Source organism: Narcine bancroftii, chromosome 6, assembly GCF_036971445.1.
Source record: "Narcine bancroftii isolate sNarBan1 chromosome 6, sNarBan1.hap1, whole genome shotgun sequence".
Lineage (NCBI taxonomy): Eukaryota > Metazoa > Chordata > Chondrichthyes > Torpediniformes > Narcinidae > Narcine > Narcine bancroftii.
This window is the reverse complement of record NC_091474.1, coordinates 240,006,490-240,033,478: the sequence shown is the minus strand read 5'-3', so window position 1 is coordinate 240,033,478 and position 26,989 is coordinate 240,006,490. Positions and strand designations below refer to the sequence as shown.

General features: G+C 41.7%; 1 protein-coding gene across 10 annotated transcripts in view; it reads right to left on the bottom strand.

Moving 5' to 3' along the window:
* The window catches only part of LOC138737171 (uncharacterized), a 99,980-nt gene extending 79,208 nt beyond the window's left edge, over positions 1 to 20,772 (bottom strand). For 7 of the 10 annotated variants that reach the window (XR_011340812.1, XR_011340813.1, XR_011340815.1 and 4 more), the window contains exon 1: positions 20,684 to 20,772. Coding sequence is in view for 1 of the 10 variants with exons in the window: in XM_069887772.1 (XP_069743873.1) it covers positions 11,625 to 11,702; positions 12,773 to 12,820; positions 13,328 to 13,457; positions 17,431 to 17,477 (303 nt within the window). In the remaining 9 variants the exon portion in view is untranslated. Of the gene's footprint in view, positions 1 to 10,859; positions 11,703 to 11,724; positions 12,821 to 13,318; positions 13,458 to 17,430; positions 17,536 to 20,683 lie in introns of those variants that run through there. The other 3 variants (XM_069887772.1, XR_011340809.1, XR_011340808.1) reach the window with 3 other exon arrangements.
* Between the last annotated feature and the right edge of the window lie 6,217 nt (positions 20,773 to 26,989).

The following is a 26,989-nucleotide window of genomic DNA, read 5'->3' as shown; positions in this document are numbered from 1 at the left end:
CAACTTCACGAAAACCAACAAGGTCGGGTCAGATACAGCAATGAGCTCTCTGAACCCTTCTCCATTAACAATGGCGTGAAGCAAGGCTGTGTTCTCGCACCAACCCTCTTTTCAATCTTCTTCAGCATGATGCTGAACCAAGCCATGAAAGACCCCAACAATGAAGACGCTGTTTACATCCGGTACCGCACGGATGGCAGTCTCTTCAATCTGAGGCGCCTGCAAGCTCACACCAAGACACAAGAGAAACTTGTCCGTGAACTACTCTTTGCAGATGATGCCGCTTTAGTTGCCCATTCAGAGCCAGCTCTTCAGCGCTTGACGTCCTGCTTTGCGGAAACTGCCAAAATGTTTGGCCTGGAAGTCAGCCTGAAGAAAACAAATTACATATAATCCAAAAGAAATTAAGGAAAACTTTAGAGAATTCTATGAACAATTATACCGAACTGAAAACGAAGGGAAAGAAGGGAAAATAGAGGAATTTTTGACTAAAATTGAACTACCAAAACTACAAATAGAGGAACAAAATAAATTGACAGAACCATTTGGAATAGTAGAAATACAAGAGATAATAAAAAAATTACCAAATAATAAGTCACCAGGAGAGGATGGACTCCCAATAGAATTCTACAAAACATTTAAAGACTTATTAATTCCGCCCCTCCTGGATGTAATCAACCAGATTGATGAAACACAAAGCTTACCAGATTCATGTAAAACAGCAATAATTACAGTAATACTAAAACAAGGGAAAGATCCACTCTTACCAGCATCATATAGACCAATATCTTTGCTAAACACAGACTATAAGATAATAGCTAAACTATTAGCAAACAGATTAGCAGAACAGGTACCGAAAATGGTAAATTTAGACCAAACTGGATTTATCAAAAAAGACGCACAACAGACAATATTTGTAAATTTATTAACTTAATTCATGCAGTAGAAGGAAATAAAGCACCTGCAGTAGCAGTTGCTTTAGACGCAGAGAAGGCCTTCGACAGAGTAGGATGGAATTATTTGTTCAAAGTATTGCAAAAATTCAGTTTACCGGAGAAGTATATTAATTGGATTAAAGCATTATATAAGGGACCGTTAGCGAAAGTGACAGTAAATGGACATGTATCAAAGCAATTTAACTTAAGCAGGTCAACGCGGCAGGGATGCCCACTATCACCTTTATTGTTTGCGCTAGCTATAGAACCACTAGCAGAATTGATAAGAATAGATAATAATATAAAAGGAATAAAAATAAAAGACAGGGAATATAAAATCAGTCTATTTGCGGATGATGTTATAGTGTACTTAACAGAACCAGAACTATCAATAAAAGAATTATATAAGAAATTGAAGGAATATGGAGAAGTGTCGGGTTACAAGATAAACGTAAATAAAAGTGAAGCAATGCCTATGAATAATGCGGATTTCTCAAAATTTAAGAAGGAATCTCCATTCAGATGGCAAATGCAGGCAATAAGATACCTAGGTGTACAAATAAACAAAAATCTAGGCCAATTATATAAACTCAATTATAATCCACTAATGAAAAAATTACAGGACGATTTAGAGCATTGGAAAGATCTACCACTAACACTGATAGGAAGGATAAACTGTATTAAAATGAACATTTTTCCAAGGATATTATACTTATTTCAGGCATTGCCAATACAACTGATGGAAAAATTCTTCAAAGAGTTAAAGAAAATAATAAGGAAATTTTTATGGAGAGGGGGGAAACCGAGAATAGCACTAGATAAATTAACAGAATGGTATAAACAAGGAGGCTTACAATTGCCAAACTTTAAAAATTATTATAGAGCCGCACAATTAAGATACCTATCAGATTTTTATCAAACAAGGGAAAAACCAGACTGGACGAGATTAGAATTAGATAAAATAGGGGAAAAGATACCTGAACACATATTATATAAATGGGACGAAAAATTGGTACCACATAGAACTTCTCCAGTATTACATCATCTCCTCAATATTTGGAAGAAGATCCATGTAGAAAGAAATAAAACAAATTATCAATTACCAAAACTAATATTGACGCAAAATAAGCTACTCCCTTTTACAATAGACAACCTTTCCTTTAGAGAATGGGAAAAAAAAGGGATTAAAAGAATAGAAAATTGTTTTTCAGGAAGTAGGTTCTTATCCTTTGAACAAATGAGAGATAAGTACAATATAACTGGAGATACAGCGCTGGCATATTACCAACTGAGATCCTACTTGAAGGATAAATTAGGAAGCAATTTGAGTTTACCAGAGGGAAGTAACCTTGAATATGTGATTACAGATACAATGTTAATCAAAAGATTTATAACAAATATGTATATTAAACTGCAAGAAAAGGAGAATGAGGAAACAAATGGTAAAACTAAACAAAAATGGGAACAAGATTTAAATATAAAGATAAAAAAGGAAACATGGGAGAAATTATGTTCTGGAACGATGAGAAATACAATAAATACGAGGCTACGTATGATACAATATAATTGGTTACACAGACTATACATTACACCGCAAAAGTTAAATAAATGGGACCCAACAGTATCTGATAGAAGTGTTCGATGTAAAAAAGAAATGGGAACAACAATTCATGCAATCTGGACATGTGAGAGAGTAGAAAAATTTTGGGATGATCTCAATCAGATATTAAATAAAATAACAGAAAACAATATACCAAAGAATCCAGAGATCTTTCTCCTAAGTAACATAAAAAACAAAGAATTTGGAATTGATTTGGAGGATGCACAAAAAAGATTTGTTAAGATAGCCCTAGCCGTAGCAAAAAAATGTATTATGTCAACCTGGAAATTGGAAGATAATTTGAAAATACAACAATGGTATATAGAAATGAATAAATGTATTCCATTAGAAAAAATAACATATAGTTTAAGAAATAATATTGAAATATTCGAACAAGTATGGGAGCCTTACATTAAATACAATAGCGAAAACCTACCGGGGACAAACATTACCTAAGTTGATGGAAGGAGAAGGAAAGAAAAGAATGGACTCTGTAGAATTTCTGGTGTATTTTTGTTGAATGACAACATTGTCTGACTGAATTAATGCAACCTAGATTGTATACCTAAAATGGATGAGAGGGGGGGGTTGGGGGGGTGGCTTGGGAGGAGGGAGGGGGGGGGAGAACAAGTCACTGTAAATGTGTGAAAAAGAAAAAGTGTATATCATGGCTAATGTGATTTATGGTGTGAAAAAAAAATTAAAAAAAAAGAAAATTTAAAAAAAAGTTGTTATGGCTTTATTACTGTTAATTTTTAGCCACATGGCGAACACCATGAGTTTGGATATTAATTGCATTAAGTATGATTGTCTAATAATTGTGTTAATTAACTTAAAAATATGGATAATTTTATTAATTTCCTTAGTCAGAATGTAAAAGGGTTGAATCATTTGGTTAAAAGTAAGTAAATATTTTCTCATATGAATCAACGTAAAGGCACAGTTACATTTTTAGAAGAAACACATATTTGTAATTACGATAATTCTCGTCTTACGACAAGGTAGAGGGGGCAGCATTTTCTTCTTCAGTTCAGGCTAAACCCAGAGGTGTGGCAATCCTTATTATTCAAAATACTCTCTTTGTCCATCATAATGTTGTATCTGCTACAAATGATGGCTACATTATTGTTTGGGGGAAATTAGGTAATAAAATGGTAGTTTTTGCTAATGTTAATGTCCCGATTGTCGATGATGTAGGGTTTGTTTGAACATTTTTTTCTTCTCTACCAAATTTGAGTTTCTCCTCTCTGGTTCTGGGTGGGGATTTTAATTGCTAGTTAGATCCTTCCTGGTCCCTTAACCCTGTCCCAATGAGTAAATCTGCCTCATTAATTCATTCTTTCTGATCAGATTATGGGATCTCCGATATTTGGTGTTTTCTTCATCCAGGTAGGAGAGAGTATTCTTTCTTTTTAGGCTTTCATCACACTTTTTCTTGAATTGACTGTTTTCTCATTGATAATCAATTCCAGGTAAACGTGCAGAGATAATGGAGATGTCACATTGCAGAAAAAGAAGGCCGTTGCTGGGCTGGTCTTTAACTCACACGGTGTCATGGGACATGGGTTTGTTGAGACTGGCTGCTCTCTGCCTCCAAGCTAAATTTGGTTGAAATTCAGACAGGAGACATATTTAGCATGTCTACTGTTCCTGCAGGTACATGGGGTTTTCAACGTGGAAAGATGAGATGCAAAGCAGAACAAAACCTGCCAAATTGTTCAGACCAATTTCCAGACAGGTGATCTCACCCTATTTCAGGTCACACATATTTCATCCTCATTTTGAAAAATGTTTCAATCCAGTGTCGTCAGGCAGGAACATTCAGCACCAAGTGACAGATGGCTGATATGTGATGCAAATGCAGTTGGTTCTGTCCCTGTGAGGGACATGGTTCAGTTTACTCTCTGTGTTGAGTCCAGCAGCATCTGAATCACTGGATCAGGTCCATATCCCTCCCATCATGCACCTGCCCAAATTTATCTGAAATGTCAAAAGTAAACCAGCGTCCCCTTTTCTTGTTGGCAGAACATTCTCACCAATCTCTGAGTGAAGATGTTTTCCCCAAATGTTCCTACGATCCACCTGACCTTTCGTAATCAACTCATGGCATCTCATTCTTATCTCACCCAACCTCAGTGGACAAAGCCTGCATGTATTTACCCTATCTAAACCCTGAATAATTTTGTGTCCCTCAATCAAATCTGCCCCTGTGGTGCGCTGACGGTCAGAAGCAAACACACAAAACCAGACTGTACAACGGGCTTTATTCGACATAAACTTCCACAGAGCCAGCTGTGAGAAGAGATGCTGTAAACTCTGAGAGTGTCTTCAAAGGGCTGGCTTAGGCTTATATTCTGGAGTGTGATTAACACCCGACTGGGTAGGGCTTGGTCAATACTGATCGGTGGATTGACAGCCAAGCAGATGTTGTCTTCTCCCCATGTTCTTTTGCAGGTATAGAGGTTGCCCCATTCAGTAGGCCATTGGTGTACCACCACAGCCCCCATTCTCTGACACACCAGGGAATAACTTCTGAATGCATTCCCTAAAACTCGCTCTTCCTACTCTGCCAACAGCCTAGTAAATTTTCTCTGCACTCCTTCAACATAATAGATATCTTTCCTGTAGACAATTCTCCAAATGTGGCCTCGCTAATGTCTTCTACAACTTCGACATCACATCGCGACTCCTATATTGCACAGAGTACACACAGAAAAGGTGTCTGCTGCTCTCCTGACCACAATGCTTGGATTTATCAAGGCCAGTGTGCCAAAAGCCCTTTACATGAAACTAGGATGCCACTTTGAAAAAAAATATGCATCATTTTCTTTTTGCTCCTTGCAAACATGAACAATAAAGACATTGAAATTGATGTCAGGTTATAAGGAGTCCTTCCGTACAGGCATGGAAGTGGACCATCAGCCATGGTCTCATTGAATGGTGCAAAAGACTCGATGGGCCAGATACCCTCCTCCTCCTGCTCCTCCTTCCTCCTTAAACTAACGTGATGAGTACAACAGCCAGAAGGAAGGGGTTTTCACACTGACAAGGAGAATGGTACTTTGGGAGGGAGGGTGAATTGTATCGCTGGGAACATGGATCTCCTGACTCTTCCCCACTGAAACATCTCAGCATCATGGAGTGCGCTGGATTCATGTGGAAACTGTTTCCGTGGGTACTCAGGCTTCCTCAGTGTCACTGCTCCCAAGGTTTCACCGTCCCTTTTTTTTGCATAAGATTGGAATAAAACAGCGTTTGCATAATATTTGAGATGACTTCATTCTCCATCTGGTCCATTCAAAATCACCTCCATAATACAATATAAAGAGGTTTGATCTCGCTGCTCAAACAGCAGATCCACCCAAAGGTGTCAGGACTCACTGGGTGCGTCCAAAAGTCACTGAAGCAGAGCCCAAGATGCTGAGACTCTGTTTAATTCTGCTTGTCCTGGTCGGGCTGCAGGTTGAAAAAGGAGCAGAAGGTGTTTCTGTGACAGACGTGTGCAAGTTTACGATCTGTTATCCACTCTTGAATATCGCTGAGCACGATGTAAGTACTGTTGGGAATCAGGAGGGGTGGGTGAGCTGCGGGAAGTAGATGATGCTGGCTCAAATTTCTCCACAGTTTAAAATTTTTCTGACCATCCTATGTTGTCCTGTGTTGTGGGACAGAAATTCATAGACCAGGAAGAACCCTGGAGAAACACAAACACTGCAGATGCTGGAACGTTGGGTGAATAGCGAGAAGATGGCGGGACTCAGTGGGTCAGGCAGCAGCCATGGAGCGAAGGTGTCAGTCAGGGTCTCAGGTCAGGACCCTTCGTCCTGACTGCAGTGGGGAAGGGGAGATAGGAAGTCTGTACAGGGGGAGAAAGGAGTTTATGGGGGGAGAGGCTTTGAGGTGAGAGAGAATTCTGGAAGAAGGTGGGGGAGGTGGAGAGACAGGTCGGGGAGGGGAGCAGTGCAGCTGGGGAAAATGTCAATGGAAGGAGGTAAAGGAGAGATGGAAAGAGTGGAACAGGATCCAGAGGGGAAGAAAAAAGCTGGAGAAAATACTGTTTGTGCAATTGCATTGAAAAATATGATGATTTCCCAAAGTTTACATTTAGTCTCACCCTGGCATTGGATGAGGCCAAGGACAGACATGTTTGTGAGAATGGAGAGCGAATTAAAGTGACTGGAGACTGGGTGATTCTACTCAGACCAACAGACCCCACCTATGGACATATACAAAATCATCAGGGGGATAGACAAGGTGAAGTCTGATTACTTGTTCCCAATGATGGGGGAGACGAGGACTAGAGGGCATAGTTTAAGAATACAGGGTAGGCCCTTTAGGACGGAGATGAGAAAGCATTTTTTTACCCAGAGAAGTGTGAATCTGTGGAATGCTCTGCCACAGAGGGTGGTAGAGGCGGATTCGCTGACTATGTTCAAAAGAGAGTTAGATAAGACTCTTGTGGGTAACGGAGTTAAGGGTTATGGAGATAAGGCTGGAAAGGGGTACTGATGGTAATGATCAGCCATGATCTAAAATGGCGGTGCTGGCCCAATGGGCCAAATGGCCTACTCCAGCTCCTGTTGTCTATTGTCTATTGTCTATTGTCTATCCCTGGTCCCTGCCCCTCTCCCTCCTACCGCCCAGAATCCTATCACCTCTCCCCTCCTCACCCACTCCCTTTCCCCCCTTTTACTTACTTGAAATCCCCTACTCTAGTCTTGATAAAGGATCCCGTCCAGAAACATTGACTGATTATTTATCTCCATGGATGTTTTCGGACCTGCTCATTCCCTCAGGTTCCTTTGTTCGGAAATTACCTTACTGAAAGTTTTCACATTCATCTATAAACTTTATGAGGGGTGCAGATGGAATGAATGCAAACAGGTTATTTCCACTGTGTTTAGATGAATCCAGAACTGAGTAAATTGGTTAAGGGTGAAAGGTAAAATGTTTTAGACAATGGTTTTTAAACTGCTCCCCTAAACTCACAATCCACTTTAAGTAATCCCTCTGCCATCGGTGCTCTGTGATTAGTAAGGGATTGCTTAAGATGGGATGTGAATGGGAAGGGAAGGTTTTGAACCACTGTTCAAGACCCAAATGATACTGAAATATTTTGCTTGAGAAAAATTGTCATAATCCCACTTCCTTTGGAGTTCTGAAACCGTGCACATCACGAGTCAATTAGGAACGATGAAAAGTAGAGGTTTTAGAACTTTAATGTTCCACCACATACCACCTTATACAATCCCTTATTAATCTTTGAGCACCGATGGCATGGGGATTACTTCAGATGAAGTGTGAGTTTAGGGGGAGGAATTTAAATTCCACTGGCTTAAGGAAGCTATTGGGTGGATTTCTTCACTCAGCGAGTGGTGATAATGTGGAACAGAAGTGGTGAATGTGGCCTCAATTTTTACATTTAAGAAAAATTTGGATAGCTACATGGATGGGTTTTGCACAGGTCTATAGTTCAGAAGCAGGTGGAGAGGATTAGGCAGAACAATGTTTTGGCACAGACTAGATGGGCCGAAGGGCCAGTTCCTTTCCTTAATCCTCACTCCTGCTTGACTATATCCCAAATGGTATCAGCAGTGAGGTATTGAGTCTGCACAATTATTTCCTTGTAATATGACAAAAAGTTTCCCAGCTGATATTAAACCAGAACATCATGGTCAGATTCAGGGCAGGGGGTCGGGTTTCAGATTCGAGAATCATTGGGATTTCTTATGACGTGTACAAAAAGGACGGGTTGCAACGAAACGGGAGAGGGACATATCCTGGCAGGTTTGATAGAACTGTGGGGGAGGGGGATGGAATCCAGAATGAGAGGATATTGAATGGGGCAGAAGATCCACAAGTAGATACATTGTACACCAGGATAGTGAGGGACGATAGGCAGTCATTAGGGCAAAATTATATGCGTTGATTAAGGACTTAACCGGGGGCTCTTCAGGAACAGGATTGAAAAGGGTGATAAATAGAGGTTGCACCCTGCAGGTGTGGTGGCTCGTGCAATACACCCTAAACATTACCTCCAGGTTGAGTCGGAGGTGAAGAAGGCAAATGCAATATTGGCGTAATATCATGAGGAATTAGATACAAGAGCAGGGATGAGATGTTGAGGATTTATAAGGCACTGGCCTCACTTGGAGTATGTGGTACAGTCTTAGGGTCCTTACTTAAGAAAGGACGTGCTGGCATCGAGCAGGTTCAGGGAAGGTTCACAAGGATGATGCGAAGAATGGAAGGATTGGAATGTGAGGAACGTATCCCGGCTTTTGGAGTGTACTCTGTGGAGTTCAGAAGAATTAAGGGGAAATCACACAGCAGCATTTTGATCTGTTTAAAGGCCAGGACAGAGTAGACGTGGCAAGGTGGTTTTCCATGGTAGGTAAGTGTAGGACAACACAGATTCAGGATTGAAGGGCACCCATTTAAGACAGAGATGCCGAGGAATTTCTTTAGGTAAGAGAGTGGTAACCGTCTCTAATGGACCAATTCTCTAATGGACCAATTTTATCCATACTCACTTTTTGCTATTGCTACAAGCCCAGAGGACCCCAAAACCCAGCAGCAACGGATATTCACCAAGACAAATGGTTACTTAAACAAAAGTTGCTTTTAATTATCTTTAAACATGAAAACAGAATCACACTTTAACTTAACCCTATTTTTAACTTACTTAATCTAACCTAACCCCTTTCTAATTCTAGGCGCATGTGTGTGTAATGTATGGAAAGTTTAGAAAAGTTCTTTGGTTCGTAGTCCAATCTCACTTCTCAATCCTCCAAGTTCACTGGTTGCAGGCAATTCTTAGACTGTGCACAGAATGTAACATCTATTTATTTATTTAAAACTTTATTTAGTATTTTTCAATAAGAATAAACAGACTTTTACAAAATAAGTAATCTAATAATGATAAAACAATAAAACAAATGCATCCCCTCCCACCTCCCACAACAGACCCTTCAATAGAAGCATTAAAAATAAACAAAAACATTCAGTAATTTACAACATTACTAAATTCATATTCTTCATATAAGGTGTCATAATGATTATGTAAATTATGTCTGATTATCTCCATATAAATACATGACTTCAACTCATGATGCCATCGAATTAGGTTTAACTCCACTTCATCTTTCCAAGACATGGCAATACATTTACGACCAATTGTCAAAGTTTCAAATGCTGTCTGAAAATTATCCAACCCCAAGTCCACTAATGAAATAAAATAGCCTCACAAATATATATTTGGATCTAAGGAAATTGAATTTGAAACAAATTTTGAAGAAATATCCTAATTTTAAACCCGTAAGTTTGAACTTTATCACCAAATGAAATAGAAGGTAGCACACCTCAAACACAGATCTGAATAACGAGATCCAGATTTTTTCAATTTTTCAGGGGTTAAATATAATTGATGCAAAAAGTTATAATGAACCAAACTATATCTTACATTAATTAATTTAGTCAACACATCATCACACATATTTTCCCAATCTACCCGACTCATCTCACAATTTAAATCCTGCTCCCATTTAATCCTAGATGTATCTAAAAAAATTTAACCATAGTATCTTGTAATAATGCATACATCTCTGATATAAAACCCTTATCTGAAAAATATGAAACCATAAGTTCAAATTTAGTTAACTTAAAATTTTAATTTCTCTTCCAAAATTATCTTTGACTAGTGCCCTAATTTGATAAGAAACAGAGAATTCTCTCAAATTTCCCTTTAAGCTGATGAAAAGATAAAAATTTGCCTCTTTCAAAACAATCCAGCAATCTTTTTGTTCCTTTATTCCACCAATCTTCTAAAATTCTATTATTCTATTCAAAAAAAAATCAATTTATGTTAATATATTGGGGTTTGAATTGATAAACTATATTTTGATCCTATTAATACATTCATTTAAGTCCAAATTTTTAATAAATGTTTCAAAATTGGTACATTATATTTCTGTAATAAAACAGTATTCCATTTAAATACAAACTGATGAGGACAAAATTCCAGTATCACAGCCAATTCCACCCTAGCCCAACTAGGAGGATTAGAAATATCTAACATATGATTAATAAATCTTCATTGAGCTGCTTCCTAATCATTTTAAAAATTAGATAGTTGCAAACATAATTGCATCGCTACTCTTGCCAATTTTCCTTTACATAAAAAAATTCTCAAACTACTTTATTTAAATCTTAAAAAAAAAGATTTTGGAAGAGAACAAGGAATCGATTGAAACAAATATTGAATTTGTGAAAAAATATACATACATCTTTATATAATTTACTTGGCTCATTCAAGTTAAAGGTAAATCTTTCCATTTAGTCAAATCTGCTCTAAATTTTCTCATTAATGCTCCATATTTTAAATTATACAATGATTGTAAATTTACATCAATCATTATCCCTAAATACTTAATTTTATCAGTCCATCGAAATTTACTAATTTGTCTACATTAATCATAATTTACTTCAGAAATTGGCAGTATTTTACTTTTATCCCAATTCACTTTATACCCAGATAATTTGCCATATAATTCTAAACAATTTTGCAAATAAATTGAAGATTGATCTGGATTAGTTAAATATATTAAAACATTATCAGTAAATAAATTAATCTTATTCATCCTGTCTGATCCTTATACCTGTAATATTCTCATTCTGTCTCTATGCCTGAGCTAATGGTTCAATGACCAACACAAATAGGCTGGTGACAAAGTGCAACATTGACAAGTTTAACATGTTAATTAAAAAGATAAGTTTGACAATTTGTCGCCATCCTTGCTACAGGATTATTATATAGTGCTTTCACCCAACCAATAAATAAGGGTCCAAATTTATATTTCTCCAAAATACTAAATAAAAAATTCCATTCAACCCTATCAAAAGCTTTTTCAGCATTGAATAATACTACAATTGGTAGGTTGGGTAGCTGATGTGAAGCATTGATCAATGTAACCACTCTAAGAATATTATTCGAACCATACCTATGTTTAATAAAACCAGCATTTGTTGAATAACATCCTTTATTTCTAAATCCATAAGAAGAGAATCCAACTTTCTTACATGCTCCTCCTTCAATATTGGTAAATTTTACCCTGACAAAAATGTTTCAATGGAACCATCGCTTGGACGCCCTCAGAAGCATATAATTTCTGTTAAAATGACAATTAAAATGTCATTAATTTCCTGAGGATTAAAAGTAATTGAATTGTCCTTCCTCACAGCATTAATAATCCTTGAAGCTTGTTCAGTTTTCAATTGCCATGCCAAAACTCTATGTGCTCTGTCCCCTAACTTGTAATAACGTTGCTTAGATCTTTGAATCAAACGTTCAAATTGGTCAGTTTGCAATATATTATATTTTAGCTTAAATTTTGCCCAAAAAATCCATATTATCTTCTGTAGAATTCCTCTGGAATTCCTTTTCCAACTCTGCTATTTGTTTTTCCAACAATTTAGACTCTACCAGAAATTTCTTCTTTTCCCTTGATGCATAACTAATTATTTGACCACGTATAAATGCCTTTAAAGCATCCCATACAATAAAATTACTCCTGTCTGTATTTTTATTCAAATCTAAATAGATTGGAATTTGATCTTTCATAAATTTTACAAATTTTGGTTTTTTCAATAACATTGCATTGAACCTCCAGTGAAATAGTGATTGAATTACTTCTGGCCCCACACCGGAGATAAGCAGCAAAGAATGATCAGAAATTATCCTACTCTTATATTCAGCTTCAATAAAACGTACTTGCAAATATACTGATGCTAAAAAAAAATCAACCCTAGAAAATGAATCCTGATGTGAAGAATAAAGTGAATAATCTTTCTCAGTGGGATTTAATCTTCTCCAGGCCTCAATCAAATTCAGATCTTTCATCAAGGGAACCAATTGAACTGCTTCTTTCGATGTTTTCACAACTTTCAGATATTTATCCAATAATGTGTCTAACACACAATTGAAGTCTCCCCCATCAAAATATTCTCCTTAGCTTGACTTAAAATTAAAGAAGCTTCAGACGCAAACTGTTCATCATCAACATTAGGTGCATACACATTCAATAAAGACCATGACTCAGCAAACAATTTACAATTAATCATTAAAATACGACCAACAGATTCCGAGAAAAAAAATAAGTTCAAATGGTATTTTCTTAGGAATCGAAATTGCCTCTCCTCTTGCTTTTGAATTAAAGGAATATGAAAATACATAACTGACCCAATCCCTCTTCAATTTCAAATGTTCTTTTTCGGTTGAATGAGTCTCCTGCAAAAAAGCAATGTCAACTTTCATCTTTTTTAAATAAGCTAAAACTTGTTTTCTCTTAATTGGATTATTTAAACCCTGAACATTAAACCTTGCAAACTTTTTATTAGACATTATTATCAAAGTAAAACTTGAATAACAAATGAACCCCCCTTAACTTTCTATCCCTTCTACTAACTCAAAAAAACCCTTAAAACTCCCTTAAAATACTCCCTTTCTTTCTATCCCTTCTAATAATTCAAAAAAAGATTAATCTTAAAGCTTCCCTTGATAAATAATCACCAAACAAAACAGTTCCCATCACCCCCCAACAAAATTAAATGTATTTAAATAAAAAAATATTTTTGTATAAAGCACTACAAAGTAGCAACTCCCCACATAACTGGGTGTGGACAGAAATAAACCCCCTCCCCACCCACAGTTAGCAGATGACTTCGGAAAGCTTCAGTGACCTCCCTTCCCCCAATCGGACTTGTTAAATGATAAGTCTAAATCAGGTCACAGCACCATTGATTTTAATCCCAAAACTTGCTCCGGATCATCAATATCAATCAAACTCTTTGAGAGATTCCCATTCCTGATTCCATTCTTCTTCACAGATATCTTCCACTTAGGTGACAAATGCCTTTCAACAGCCCTATCAGGCAGAGAATTAGCAAAAACGAAAACATTATAATCATTCTCAAAAAAGTGTGATTGAAAAGTACCATAAAATAATTTCAATACTGCAGGATATCTAAAAGAAAATTTATAACCCTTTCTCCAAAGCAGCTCTTTAGCAGAATTAAATTCTTTATGTCTTCTCATAATTTCTTCACTCAGATCTGGATAGAAAAATACCTTATTTCCCTGTACCATCAACGGGGATTTATATCTATGTGCTACTCTCAAAATAGTTTCTCTATCTTGATATTTTAGACAGTGAATCAAAATAGCTCATGGTGGTTGACCTGGATATGGTTTACTCCTTAAAGCCCTATGAGCCCTATCCAACTCCAAACCTTCTTTGATTTTCCAGAGAGTCTATCTTCTTCAATAAGTCGTTCTTCTGAATCTCCCATCCAACGAAAGAATCTTCAATTTTCTCTATTTTCTGTTTATTACTTTCCACTTGATCCTTGCAAACTTGAAAGGCACCTACTATTTTCTTAAAATTACCTTGAACCTTCGATTTCATCTTGCTTCTAGTCTGGACACCTGCAGGTCCAGACCCAGCCTGTTCAGAATGCCGTTGACCCTCACCAACAGCCCAGACTTTATCCAGTAACTCCGAGACCCATGACGTACTGCACAATCCCGGCAACATAGAGGTCCGTGAATGCACGTCTTCCGACAAGCTGCCCTGAACGTGCGTGCCACCGGGACTCGCAGCAGTACTTTCAAATAAGATCTGTTTTAACGTATTTGTACGTAACCTACTCTAACTTTTCCAAATTTATCTCCCAAAAATATTTCTATATATTCTGTCACACTATTAATATATTTACAGAAACCTTTTGGATCTATTTTCACCCTGTTTGCTCGAACCACCTCGTACCGCCTTTTAGCTTTTCTGATCTCTTTCTTCAGATTCTAATTATATTCAATGTATTCTCCGAACATCACGTTTATTCCTTGTTTCTTATTTTTATTGTTGGTCTCCCTTTTTTTTGAACCAAGTTTCCTATATCCATTGAAAATCAAGGATCTTTCAAAATTGTGACCCAGCCTTTTATCCTAATAAGAACATAAAGATGTTGTACCTTCAAAATCTCACCTTTAAAAGACCTCCCATAAAACAAATCGTCCCCATCCACTCCTCATAAATCCTTTCTCATCTCCTCAAATCTAGTTTCCCCACTCGAAAACCTCAACCCGAGACCCTGACGTATCCCTTTCCATAATTACATTGAAGCTAATGGTATCATGATCACTGGACACAAAGTGCTCCCCAACACATACCTCCATCACCTGCCCTATCACATTCCCCAACAGTAGATCCAACACTGCCCCTTCTCTAATGGTACCGCTATGTATTTCTCTAAAAAACTACCCTGTAAACATTTTACAAACTCCAATCCATCCAGCCCGATCACAGAATGGGTTTCCCAATCTATATTTGGAAAATTAAAATCTCCCACAATCACAACTCTGTGTTTATTACAAATATCTTCTATCTTCCTACAAATTAGTTCCTCTAGTTCTTGCTCCCCATTATGTGGTCTTTAATACGCACCTATAAGTGTGACTACCCCTTTCCCATTCCTCAGTTCCAGCCATACAGCTTCCCTGGACCAGCCCTCTAATCCATCCTGCCTAAGTACTGCTGCAATATTTTCCCTGACAAACAATGCTACACTTTAGTAGTAAAAATACAGGAGTAGATTATTATTTAAATGGTGAAAGAGCAGAAGGACTTGGGAGGGCTTCTGCATGAATCGCAAAAAGTTGGGTAGCAGGTTCCACAGGTTATTAAGAAGGCAAATAGAATGTTGGCCTTCATCGCTAGAGGAATTGAATTCAAGAGCAGGAAGGTGATGCTGCAAGCGTACAAGGTCCTGGTGAGGCCGCACATGGAATATGTGTGCAGTTCTGGTCTCCATACTTGAGGAAGGATATACTGGCTTTGGAGGCAGTCCAAAGGAGGTTCACCAGCTTGATCCTGGAGATGAGGGGGTTGACATATGAAGAGAGACTAAATCGCTTGTGATTGTATGGACTTGAATTCAGAAGAATGAGAGGAGAACTTATAGAAACATATAAAATTATGAAAGGGATCAGTAAGATTGTGGCAGGAAAATTGTTTTCACTAGTAGATGAGAGCAGAACTAGGTGACACAGCCTCAAGATTCAGTGGAGTAGATTTAAGACGGAGATGAGGAAAAACTGTTTTTCTTAGAGACGAGTGAATCTGTGGAATTCTCTGCCCAGGGAGGCAGTTGAGGAAACTTCATTAAACATATTTACGGTTCGGTTAGATAGATTTTTACATAAATTAAAAGGAATTAAGGGATATGGGGAAAAGGCAGGTGGGTGGAATTGAGTCAATGATCAAATCAGCCATGATCGTATGGAATGGCGGAGCAGGCTCGATGGGCATGATGGCCAACTCATGCTCCTATTTCTTTGACCCTCTTTGACACCCTGAGCTTCTCCAGAAATTTGTGCTTTTACTTCAACAATGGTGTCTACAGATTTTCAGGATATAGTTCTGGCAGTAAAGAGAACAGAGCACCTGCTGGGTGGTTTGGATCAACGATGATGGCTGCTGCTCTCCGACATCAGCGTTCCCTATAGTTGTTCTCAATGGTAGGAAATGTTTTACCTGGGCTGTATCCACTACCTTTTCAGGGCTTTATGCTCAGGGGTATTGGTGCCCCATACCAGTCCGTGATGCAGCCGGTCACCACACTTCCCACCACATATCTGTAGAAATTTGCCAGGGTTTCCATGTCATGTCAAACCTCCACAAACTCTTGAGAAAGTAGAGAAGTAGATGAGCTTTCTTCAAGATGCCATTTTTGGCTTGTGAAATAGTGTCTCCCATGAACTTAAATCTGCTCACCCTCTCCACCTCTAATCCCCCAATGATCACTGGATCGTACTCCTTTGGTTTACCATTCCTGAAGTCAACAATCAGCAATGGTGTCTCGAGGTGCTTTCACGCTGCCTTGTAAAATGGGACTAACTGGGTAATTTGCCCAGTCAGTGCCCCTCTCACATGGAAGTTTGAAAGTGTCTGACTTGGTCAGTATCGTCCAAAGTCAACCAGATCCCTGCCCTACCTCAGAGGTAGTCATGGAACCCAGATAAACTTACCCAGGACACATCCACCATCGGCTTGAAAACAAAAATTGCCAACAAAGTTACTCCTGTGGCATCAGTGCCTACATGATGGTGTCACAGGGAAACCCAGCTGAAATGTCTGCAGTGATCGAGGAAGAGAGGAGTCACTGCCAAGGGAGCCGGGGTGGAGAGGGGTTGGGGAAGAGGGTTCTGCCATAAGGGGGAGAGGTTAATGTCGCGGGGGATTGGGCTGGTGCCACGATCAGTGGAAGACGGCTCGCTGATATGGTGGGGGTGTGGTGAGAAGAGAGGAGTTGCTGCCTTGGGGGCTAGAGGAGAGGGATTGGCTACCATGGGGGTGAGGGAGAGAGGACAGGAGTCGACTGCCGTGGCAGCAGAAGGGTCATCCTCCGTGGGTTGGGGAGAGAGCAATCTATGGTGGGAGGGAGACTGACAGCTGGTGGGTGAATTAGCTTGCATGATGCGTCACTTACTGTGTCATTGCGGGCGGCGGGATTCTCCTTAAATCACCGAGTTGGCCTAATAATTGTTGGACGCACCTTTTCCCCACTAATTTCACCCAGGTTCCAGGAGGGCTACCCGGGTGCTGCAGCTTAAAAGCATATATTGAGTGTGAAGTTGTTGTTGGTGCACCATTCAGCCAGGTTTTCAATCTCCTTCCTGTCTGCTAACTCATTGCCCCTTTCAATACCACCTTCTATCAGTGAATTTGTGGGTGTTGTTGTACTGAGCCACATAGGTGTTTAGTGAGTAGAGGAGGGGGCTAAGAACACAGCCCCGTGGTGCTCCAACACTGATGAAGATTATGGAGGAGATGATCTTACCAATCCTCACTGATTGTGGTCTGGAGATGAGGAAATCCAGGATCCATTTACACAGTGAGCTGTTGAGTCCCAGGTCTGGGAGTTTTCTGGTCAGTTTTGAGGGGATAATGGTGGTAAATGTCAATCTGTAGTTGATAAAGAGCAAGGTTTTCATATAGATGTTAAGGTAATTAAGATGGTTTAAGGCGTGCTGGCTCTCATTAATGGGGGCATTGAGTTCAACAGCAGTGAGATAACGTTGCAGTTCCATCAAACTCTGGTTAGACCACACTTGGAATATTCCGTTCAGTTCTGCTCCCCTCATTACAGGAAAGATGTAGAAGCTTTGGAGGGGCTGCAGCTTAGATTTACCAATATGTTGTCTGGATTAGAGAATGTCTTAGCAGGCAAGGTTAGCAGGGTGAGGGCTTTTCTCCCTGTGCCAAAGACTTAATAGAGCTCAACAAGTTTATGAGAGCCATCGTGTAGATAATCAGGGTGACAGAAACTAATACCAAATGAAATCTCCTTCAGGTTGGGGAAATAAAGTTTAGGGGAGATGTTGTGGGTATGTTTTTTAACAGAGAGAGCTGTGGGTCCATGGAAGGCATTGCCGGGTGGTGGTGAAGATGGAACAATAAGGACATTTAAAAGACTCTTAGACAGGCACATGCATTCAAGTAAAATAGAGATTTTCAGGTTTCAGATTCATCATCAGGGAGTATGTACACAACATTACAAACATGAGATTCTTTTTCTGCGGGCGAGGCAGAATGACCATTTATTGGCAGTGCAAAATAAACTGTAGACAGCGTATACATGGAAAATGATAACATTTGTGCTGGCGACCCATGGCGACTTTCTGTGGGCTGAAGAAACCCTGTTAAATACCCCTTAAAAATACTCACCATTTCAGCTGATTTCATTACCTTCACCTACATCGTGTTTTTTCATGACATAGCAGATGATGAACACAGTAAAAAAAAACAAAGGGTTGGTGGTGGGAGGAAGGGAAGGGTTTGATTATATAGCTTGGCACTACATCGTGGGCCTATACTGTGCTGTAATGTTCTAAGACTTATCAGGCTCCGACGACCCGGCACCCAACACACACACTGCCCAGGAAGGTAACGGGCGGTCCTTTGACAAGTCTTTCCTTCCATTTTCCCAGGGATATTTCGAAGAGGAGATCACACCCATGTTCTGGCTTAATACGTACATTAATGGATCAGATTTGAAGACTGCATCAAAGGTTGCCCTGGGGAGATTTTTCAATTATTCACATTTCAATAATGCTGCAGGTATGTGCGATATTTCTACAATGCAACAGCACAGAACAGGTCTTAAGTCTTAGTGTCTGACAGGAAGGATATGTTATTTTTCAGCTGGTGTTCTGTGCTTCTTGTGGGGACAGGCTTGAACAAGGACATTTGGTCCTTCCTCAGTGTATTGGGAAAATGGGCCAAACCGAGTTCTCCCATTTTCCATCCTGTCACTCGCTTCCTGCAACAAGAAGCCCACAACCATACACAGTTTTCCAGTTGCTGTGTCACCCGTCACTGATAGAGTTCCAGTTTGACCTTCCCATTTTATATTTAAAATTTAGACGTACAGCACCTTAAACAGACCCATCCGGCCCACAACATCGTGTCATCCAAATACTCCAATTAAGCTGCAACCCCAATATGTTTTTGGAGGGTGGGATTAAGCTGAAGTAGCGGGGGAAACCCAAGGAGACACAGGGAGTGGGTACAAACTCCTTACATACAGCGCTGGATTCACCCTAGATCACAGGCGCTGTAATAGGGTTACTCGAACAGCTACACTCACCGCGTCACACTATGCGTGACAATTTTGCTGCTTTCACCCTATTGATCCACCCTCCCCCTAAACTGATCTTATCCCAAAACCAACATATAGGATATTTCATTTTAAAATGATTACAAGCAAATCATTTGGATTGTGTCAGTTGACACTCAAAGACCACAAAATCACTATAAACTTGTCATACTTCATACTTTTAGGGAAAACTTCACTGATAAAGAAAGAAATTTTAATATAATTATAATTTCATTATATTAGCATACGGACAAGAAATTTGCAAAAATAAAGAATATTTATCGCTTAAACGACACATCATTTTTTTTTAATTGAAAAGAACTTTGAATCTCACAGGCCATATATCCAATGTTAATGAAACATCGGATTTCCATGTTACAGGGACACATTTCCTTGCTACTATTAAACCCAACTTAACAAACTTCACTTGGGAATCTGACAACAATAACTTATGAGCAATTGTTACGAGCAGAATGGACCCAAAACCCAGCAGCAAAAGATATTCACCACAACAAATGGTTACTGAAACAAAAGTTGCTCTTAATTGTGTTTCAACATGAAAACAGGATCAAACTCTATGTTTTCACAATTAACTAACCCAACTTAGCTCCCTTCTAATTCTAAGCGCACGGGAATGTAACATGCGTTTAAATTGAAGAAAAGATCTTTGGTTCACAGTTTAATCTCACTTCTCATTCTCCAATTTCTCTGGTTGCAGGCAATTCTTATACTGTGCACAGAATTTAACATGTATAAAGTTCACCAGGCTTTGGTGCTTGAAAGGTAAATGGTTACTGCTCAGGAAGGCTCTTGTAGGTTTGCAGAGAGAGATGTGTTGTTCCAGGATTTCCACCATTGAGGTACCACCCTTAGTCACCTCAATATCTTGGTGATGAAACCTGCCCCATCACGGTTCTCCAGATGATAACCTCTTTCTTTCAGGCTAACACCGAGTTCCTTTCTGTTCTACTTATTCCAAGACAAACATCAGACAGATAGCACTTCCAGCCAACCGCCACTCTGGAACTTCTGTTTCAGTTCCAACAAGCTTCTCCTGGCTGACACTGCTTCAGCTGTATCTCTCTCCATCTGAGATACCAACTGCCAGCCACATGTCCTTGTCTCTCTCACTTGTAAAATCCCCTCTTTCTCCAGCAAACAATCGGAGCCAGCCTTCTGCTCCAATCTGTTATTTTAGGTAAACAAACATCTCAAAGACCTCTGAGTGAGCACTTTGGAGAGAGGTCAGAAACTTTGCAAAAATGTACAACACAGATGACCTGACTCCAGTCCATTCATTTCATGATATCATTTAAATTAGCACCTACTTGTGACTGTGCATAGCATTCTCCATAGTTTTTGTAAAGTCACTGAATATGAATTCTTCAGTATTTCAAAAAAGATGTTTTAAATTGTGTTTATGTATGTAACTTACTGCGGCGGTGCACATCCTCATGGCGAACCGGCCCCTCTTGTATGGCCACGTGGCAGGGCCGCCATGGGGAAATGGCGTCGTCAGTGGTTTCTCTCTGACTCCAACAGCCCTTCCAGTGCCCACCCTGGGCAGAGATTATGATGTCACAATGTACCAGGTGACTGAGCTCAGGCTGCCCTTTAAGGGGCGTGCGGAATTTGAACAAAAAGAGTAATTAATGACCCTCAACGTTTCTTCCAACGAGCCCAGACTTTTTTCTGGACTCATAACACCATGGATTCAGCAGAGGTTAATGCAGTCTCCATCAAGCTTCCCTCAATTTGGACCCACCAACCTTGAACGTGGTTTGGGTTGGTGAAAGCACAATATTAACTTCGCAACATCTCCTCAGTTGCCGTGATGTTCTATCATGTGGTGAGTGCTCAGGGCCAAGATACGGCAGAGAAGATGAATGACATCATTCACAGCCCCGCCCCCACCCCCCAACGGCTATGGGCAAGTACACCATCCTCAAAGACCTGTTGCTTGGAACTTTCGGGCTAACTCCCCAGCAAGGGTCGTCCAGGATCCTTCACCTAGATGGGCTTGGGGACCGTAGTCCGTCAGCGCTGATGGACAAAATGCTGACCCTGGTGGAAGAACACAAGCCCTATTTTCTATTTCACCAGATATTCTGGAAGAGATGCCGGATGACATCCAGTTGCTTCACACAGATGTAGACTTCTCGAACCCAAGGAGAACAGCAGCCCATGCAAATGCCCTCTGGCACAAAAAGAGGGAGAACAAGGCAGCCCTCAACCAGTTGGCACAACCAGGAGCCAGCTGACCGCAAGCTGCTCACAAGACCAAGCCAGAGGAGGGCCAGTTGACCTGGTGTTTCAACCACAAGCGCAGGGGAGTGCAAACCTGTAAGTGCCACCAGCCCTGCGGGTTTCAGGGAAATGACCAGGCCAGCCACCATTGATGGCTGTGATGGCTGCCCACAAAAACAGTCTCCTTCATTTGACAGACAGATCCACTGGCTGCCGATTCCTGGTGGACACAGGGGCTAAGCTCAGAATCCTTCCCCCCCCCACAGTATTAGAGACTCCCACCCGATCTCAAGGTCCAAACCTGTGGGCAGCCAAAGGCTCCACCATCAGGACCTACGGAACCTGCGGTGCACAGATCCAGATGAGGAAGGAGAAGTTCCACGGGTTCGTCCTAGCCTCCATAGGCACCGTTAGGGGTTGACTTCCTCAGAGCTCACGGCCTACTAGTTGACATGAAGGTCAAAAGGTTAGTCAATGCCCGAATGTTCCACTCCACCCGACTGAACATAGCAGAAGCCCAATGTCCCGAAATCACCACCATATACGCCACAAGGGATGTGTTCGATGCGATCCTCCACAAATTTCCCACCATCTTAGAGGCATGTTTCAAAACTGCCCTGCCCCAGCATGGAGTCTTCCACCACATCACCACACAGAACCCCCGCTGCATGCTAGACCAAAATGGCTGCCATCCGAGAAGCTCCAGCTGGCAAAGCATGAGTTCTCCAGGCTCCAGGAACTGGGAATCATCTGGCACTCATACAGGACTTCTCTGCCAACCTCCACGGCACATGGGACTTCTCCAAAGTGGACCTCATGCGGGGATACCATCAGATCCTGCTGCATCCAGATGACATGGGTAAGATAGCTATTATCACCCTTTCAGCCTCTTCGAGTTCCTGTGATTGCCTTTCGGTCTAAAGAATGCGGCCCAAATGTTCCAGCGCCTAATGGGCGTGGTTGGAAAAGACTTGTACTTTGTGTTCATTTACCTAGGCGATATTCTCATTGCCCGTTGCAACCACAATGAACACAAAGCCCACCTCCTCACACTCTTTGCCCAGCTGACAGACTTCAGACTCACGATCAACACCTAGGACACACCATTTCAGCACGTGGGGCAGTGCCAGAGAAGGTAGTGGCTGTTCAACGATTTCCCAAACCCTGCACCCTGAAAGGCTTCCAAGAGTCCGCAGGATGGTGAACTTTTAGCATCTTTTCATCCCCGGAGCTGTGCGCACCATACGCCCATTGTTCACGCTCATGGCCACCAAAGGAAAGACTTTATCATGGTCAGAGGAGGTGCACAGGTCTTTGTTGCGACAAAGTAGGTTCTAGCAAGCGACCTGCTGCTGGTGCACCTGTAGCCGGAGGTGCGTACGGCACTCTCCGGGGATACCTCAGCTACAGCTGTGGTGGGGGGGGGGGGTGTTCTGGAACAGAGGCTCGATGGACAATGGCACCCACTTGTCTTTTACAGCAAGCAGCTGCGCCTGCCAGAGCTCAAAATCCGAGAGCTCCTGCCGCTGTATTTGGCCATCCGCTATTTCCGCTACTTCCTCGAGGGCAGGCCACTCACTGTCTTCATGGATCACAAGCCCCTCACTCAAGCTTTGGTGATGACCAAGGAAACATGGTCTGCCAGACAGCAGCGCAACCTCTCGTATGTGTCTGAGTTCATGACCGACATCCAACACAGGGCTGGTAAGGTCAATGTAGTGGTGGATGTGCCCTCCCATCCAGCCATCAACACTCTCGCGCATGGTCTGGATTATGAGTAAGTGGATCAGGCACAGAGAAACGATGAGGAGACACACGCCTTGCGGACCGCCATCTTGGGCCTCAAACTCAAGGATGTCCGGGTGCCTAGCAGCCCGGACACATTGCTCTGCGACATCTCAATAGGCATGCCGCGCCCTGTGATCCTGCCACACTGGAGGCCGAAGATCTTCAGTCTGATCCATGACCTTGCTCACCCAGTGGTAAAGACAACAGTGCGGATGTTGGCGATCGGTTTGTGTGGCATGGGCTGAAGAAAGAGGTGGTGCAACTGGCCAGGAACTGTACCAGATGCTAGACCTCCAAGTTCCAGCGACACATGCGAGCCCCCATCCAGAACTTCAATCCGGCGGTTCGCAGATTCCAACACATCCACGTTGATGTCGTCGGACTCCTGCCAGTGTCCAAGGAGGCTCGTTACCTCCTCACGGTGATAGATTGGGCCATAAGGTGGCCAGAGGCTGTCCCCATTAAGGAGGCCTCCTCGTCAACGTGGGCCAGGACTCTGGTCAGCCAATGGATTGGCCGTTTCAGAGTCCTGGCGCACATCACTAGCAACAGGGGGGCGCAATTCACTTCTGCCCTGTGGACCCAGATGGCGAAACACCTGGGGGTCAAGCTCCAGCACACCACAGCATACCACCTGTAGTCCAACGGGTTGGTGGAGAGGTTCCACAAGCACCTGAAGGCCTCGCTTATGGTGAGGCTCTCTGGATCAAACTGGGCGGATGAGAATACTACGGTACCCAAGGAGGACCTGCAGGCTTCAGCAGCGAAGATGGTCTATGATGCATCGCTTTCCCTGCCAGGTGAGTTTTCTGCCCAGACCCTGACACCACGGCCACCAACAAAATCCTGCTGGTGGATCTACGCAGGCAACTGGCCTCCTTAGCTCACCCACCCCCGGCACACCACGGCACCCAGACATTACATCTCCCAAAAGAGCTCGACTCGTTCCAGTTAATTTTTGTGTGGAGGGGACACAAGGTACGCTGCTACAGCGACCTTACAAGGGGCCATACAAAGTCTTGACCAGTTCGCTGGAACCTTCACCCTGGACCTTGGGGGGAGGGGGGGAGAGAGGAATTTTTCATGGTGGACTGTCTGAAGGCAGCCCATCTGGACTTACCACAGCCGGTGCAGACAGCTGCGCCTTAGTGCCGGGGCCACCCGGCAAAGTGACAGACCACGCAGCCAGTTCTGGGGGGAATGTGTGGCGGTGCACGTCCTCTTGGCGAACCGGCACCACTTGTATTGCCACGTGGCAGGGCAGCCATGGGGGAATGTTGTTGTCAGAGGTTTCTCTTTGATTCCAGCATCCCTTCCAGCGCGCACCCTGGGCAGAGATTATAATGTCACAATGCACCAGGTGACAGAGCTCATGCTGCCCTTAAGGGGAGCACTGAATTTGAATAAAGACAGTCATTAACGACCCTCAACGTGGTGGCCGTCCTTCTTCCACTGGTAATTTTACCAAATTATCGCCCAAAAACTTTTTTAAATATTCCATCACACAACTCAAGCTGGTGATAAAGGACACCCCTGTGTACTACATCTCATTAATTTGAAAGGTAAGAGATATTTGTCCATTCGGAATCACTTTAGATTTGGGACATCTGTATAAGGTCTTCATCCAATTTATAAAATTAATACCAAATCCAAATTTACTTTGCGCTCTAAATTAAAACATCCCAATCTAACTTATCAAAAGCTTTGTCCGCATCTAAATCTACAATAAGATTTATATATTTTTTCTGTGTTAAGTCGATTATACTTAATAACCTTACTCGGGAGAGACACAGAGTTAACATCTGAGTACAATAAACACTGAACTGAACCGTGTCACTCTAAACAATCTGGTGAATGTCGTAGATGAGATGAGTTCACTTTCCTGGATAGGACGAGAAACACAGTTCCTCACTGTATCTTAATACGAGGGACAATGAAAAATTCAATGAATTGCTGATACATCACTGTGACTGTAAATTGTTCTTTCTTCCACAGGTACAATCGTTCCCCTCTCTGAACCTTGGGGAGTTCAAGTTTCAATTGAAAATGGCGTTCTAAAACCATTCTTAAACTTTGCCATTTCAGTACCTCTTCAGGTTCAGAGTCCACCTCAGCCAACAGATCCATCTGTTGATTTGTTTTGGTTTCCTACATACTCATTTTATTTCAGGTGAGATTTGTTGGGGCATATCCTGTTGAAGCATTTTCACATTGTGCCCAACAGCTCCACACTCAGGCACTGCCAGGCTGTGGTGAGTTGTCTGGTCCATATTAGTTGCGACCTTGACTAGCATTAATAGGGTAAAGAAATTGGAACTGGTCACATGACCCTCACATTGACCATGTGATTCATCCCTTCCCCTCCAGATCTCTGTCTCCATCTAAGGGAATGGGCTGCACACCAATATCCGCTGCAGCCCACGGTCTCGCATAACCTCCTTGATGATACCTCCTCCCTCCCTGCCTCCTGTGAGGACTTCATTCTCATTCTCCCTTGTCTTCAGTCTCTGACATGTGTGAGACTTTCCACACCAGTGTCTCTGAAATTTCTTCTTCTCCTTAACCATGACCTCCTCTCCCAGACCTTCACCATATCTCATCTAATTCATGCCACTCTCCTCTCACCCCTTCTTCTCAAGGTCCAAAAACAGATGTCCCAGGGCCATTACACAATTCTGTCACTGAGTCAGACAGCATGGACACAGACCATTCAGCCCATCATGTTCACACCAACCAGTGAACTCTCACACTTGTCAATACCATCTTCCAGCTCTTGTCCCGTGGCCGTGCTGGTTTCACTGCCCATCTGGACACTTCAGTAACGGTATCAGAGTCTCTGCTTCCACCACAGTTCGTTCCAGGAACTCCTAAGTGTCTGGGGGACAAAGGTCTCCCTCAGATCCTCTTTGAATCTCCCACACCTTTCTCTAAATGTGGGTCCTCCACTTCTAATTACCTTGGAATAGAGGATTCAGGAGATCGTTACCAGGATCAGTGTGCTTGAAATGATATGGAGATGTTGGATAGGCTGCGGATCTTATGGAATGCTGGGTGAAGGAGTGGCACGTTGGAGAGTTTTATAAACTCAGGAGTGGTATAGATTAGGTGTACAGTCCCAAAATCAGTAGTGGCCTAGATTAGGTGTACCATCTCCATCTTTGATCCAGCGCAGAGATATCTGTAACGAGAGGGTATAATCAGATGTGGGATCGATTGCAAAGGCCATAAAACATTTGGACAGGTACGGGGAGAGGAAAGGGTTTCAAGGCATATGGACTGAATGCTGACCAGCAGGAGTGACTTGGTCAACATGGACACATTGGGTCTCAATCATGGCATGGAATATAGAACACTACAGCACAGTGCAGAACCTTCAGCCCACAATGTTGGGCTTACCTATGTAATCCTATTACATAACCATCTAATCCTTCCCTTTTTAACATCAGCATGGATTAATGCATGGTAGGTCGTGTTTAACAAACCTTGTAGGGTTTTTTGAGGATGTTACCAAGATAGTTGATGAGGGAAAGGGTGTGGATGTTGTTTATATGGACTTAAGTAAGGCCTTTGACAAAGTTCCACATGAGAGTTTGGCCCAGAAGGATAGGACACAGGTATATACATAGAGAGGTCGCAAACTGAATTCAAAATTGCATGGGTGGAAGATAACAGAGTGGTGGTGGATGGTTGCGTTTCAGACGGGAGG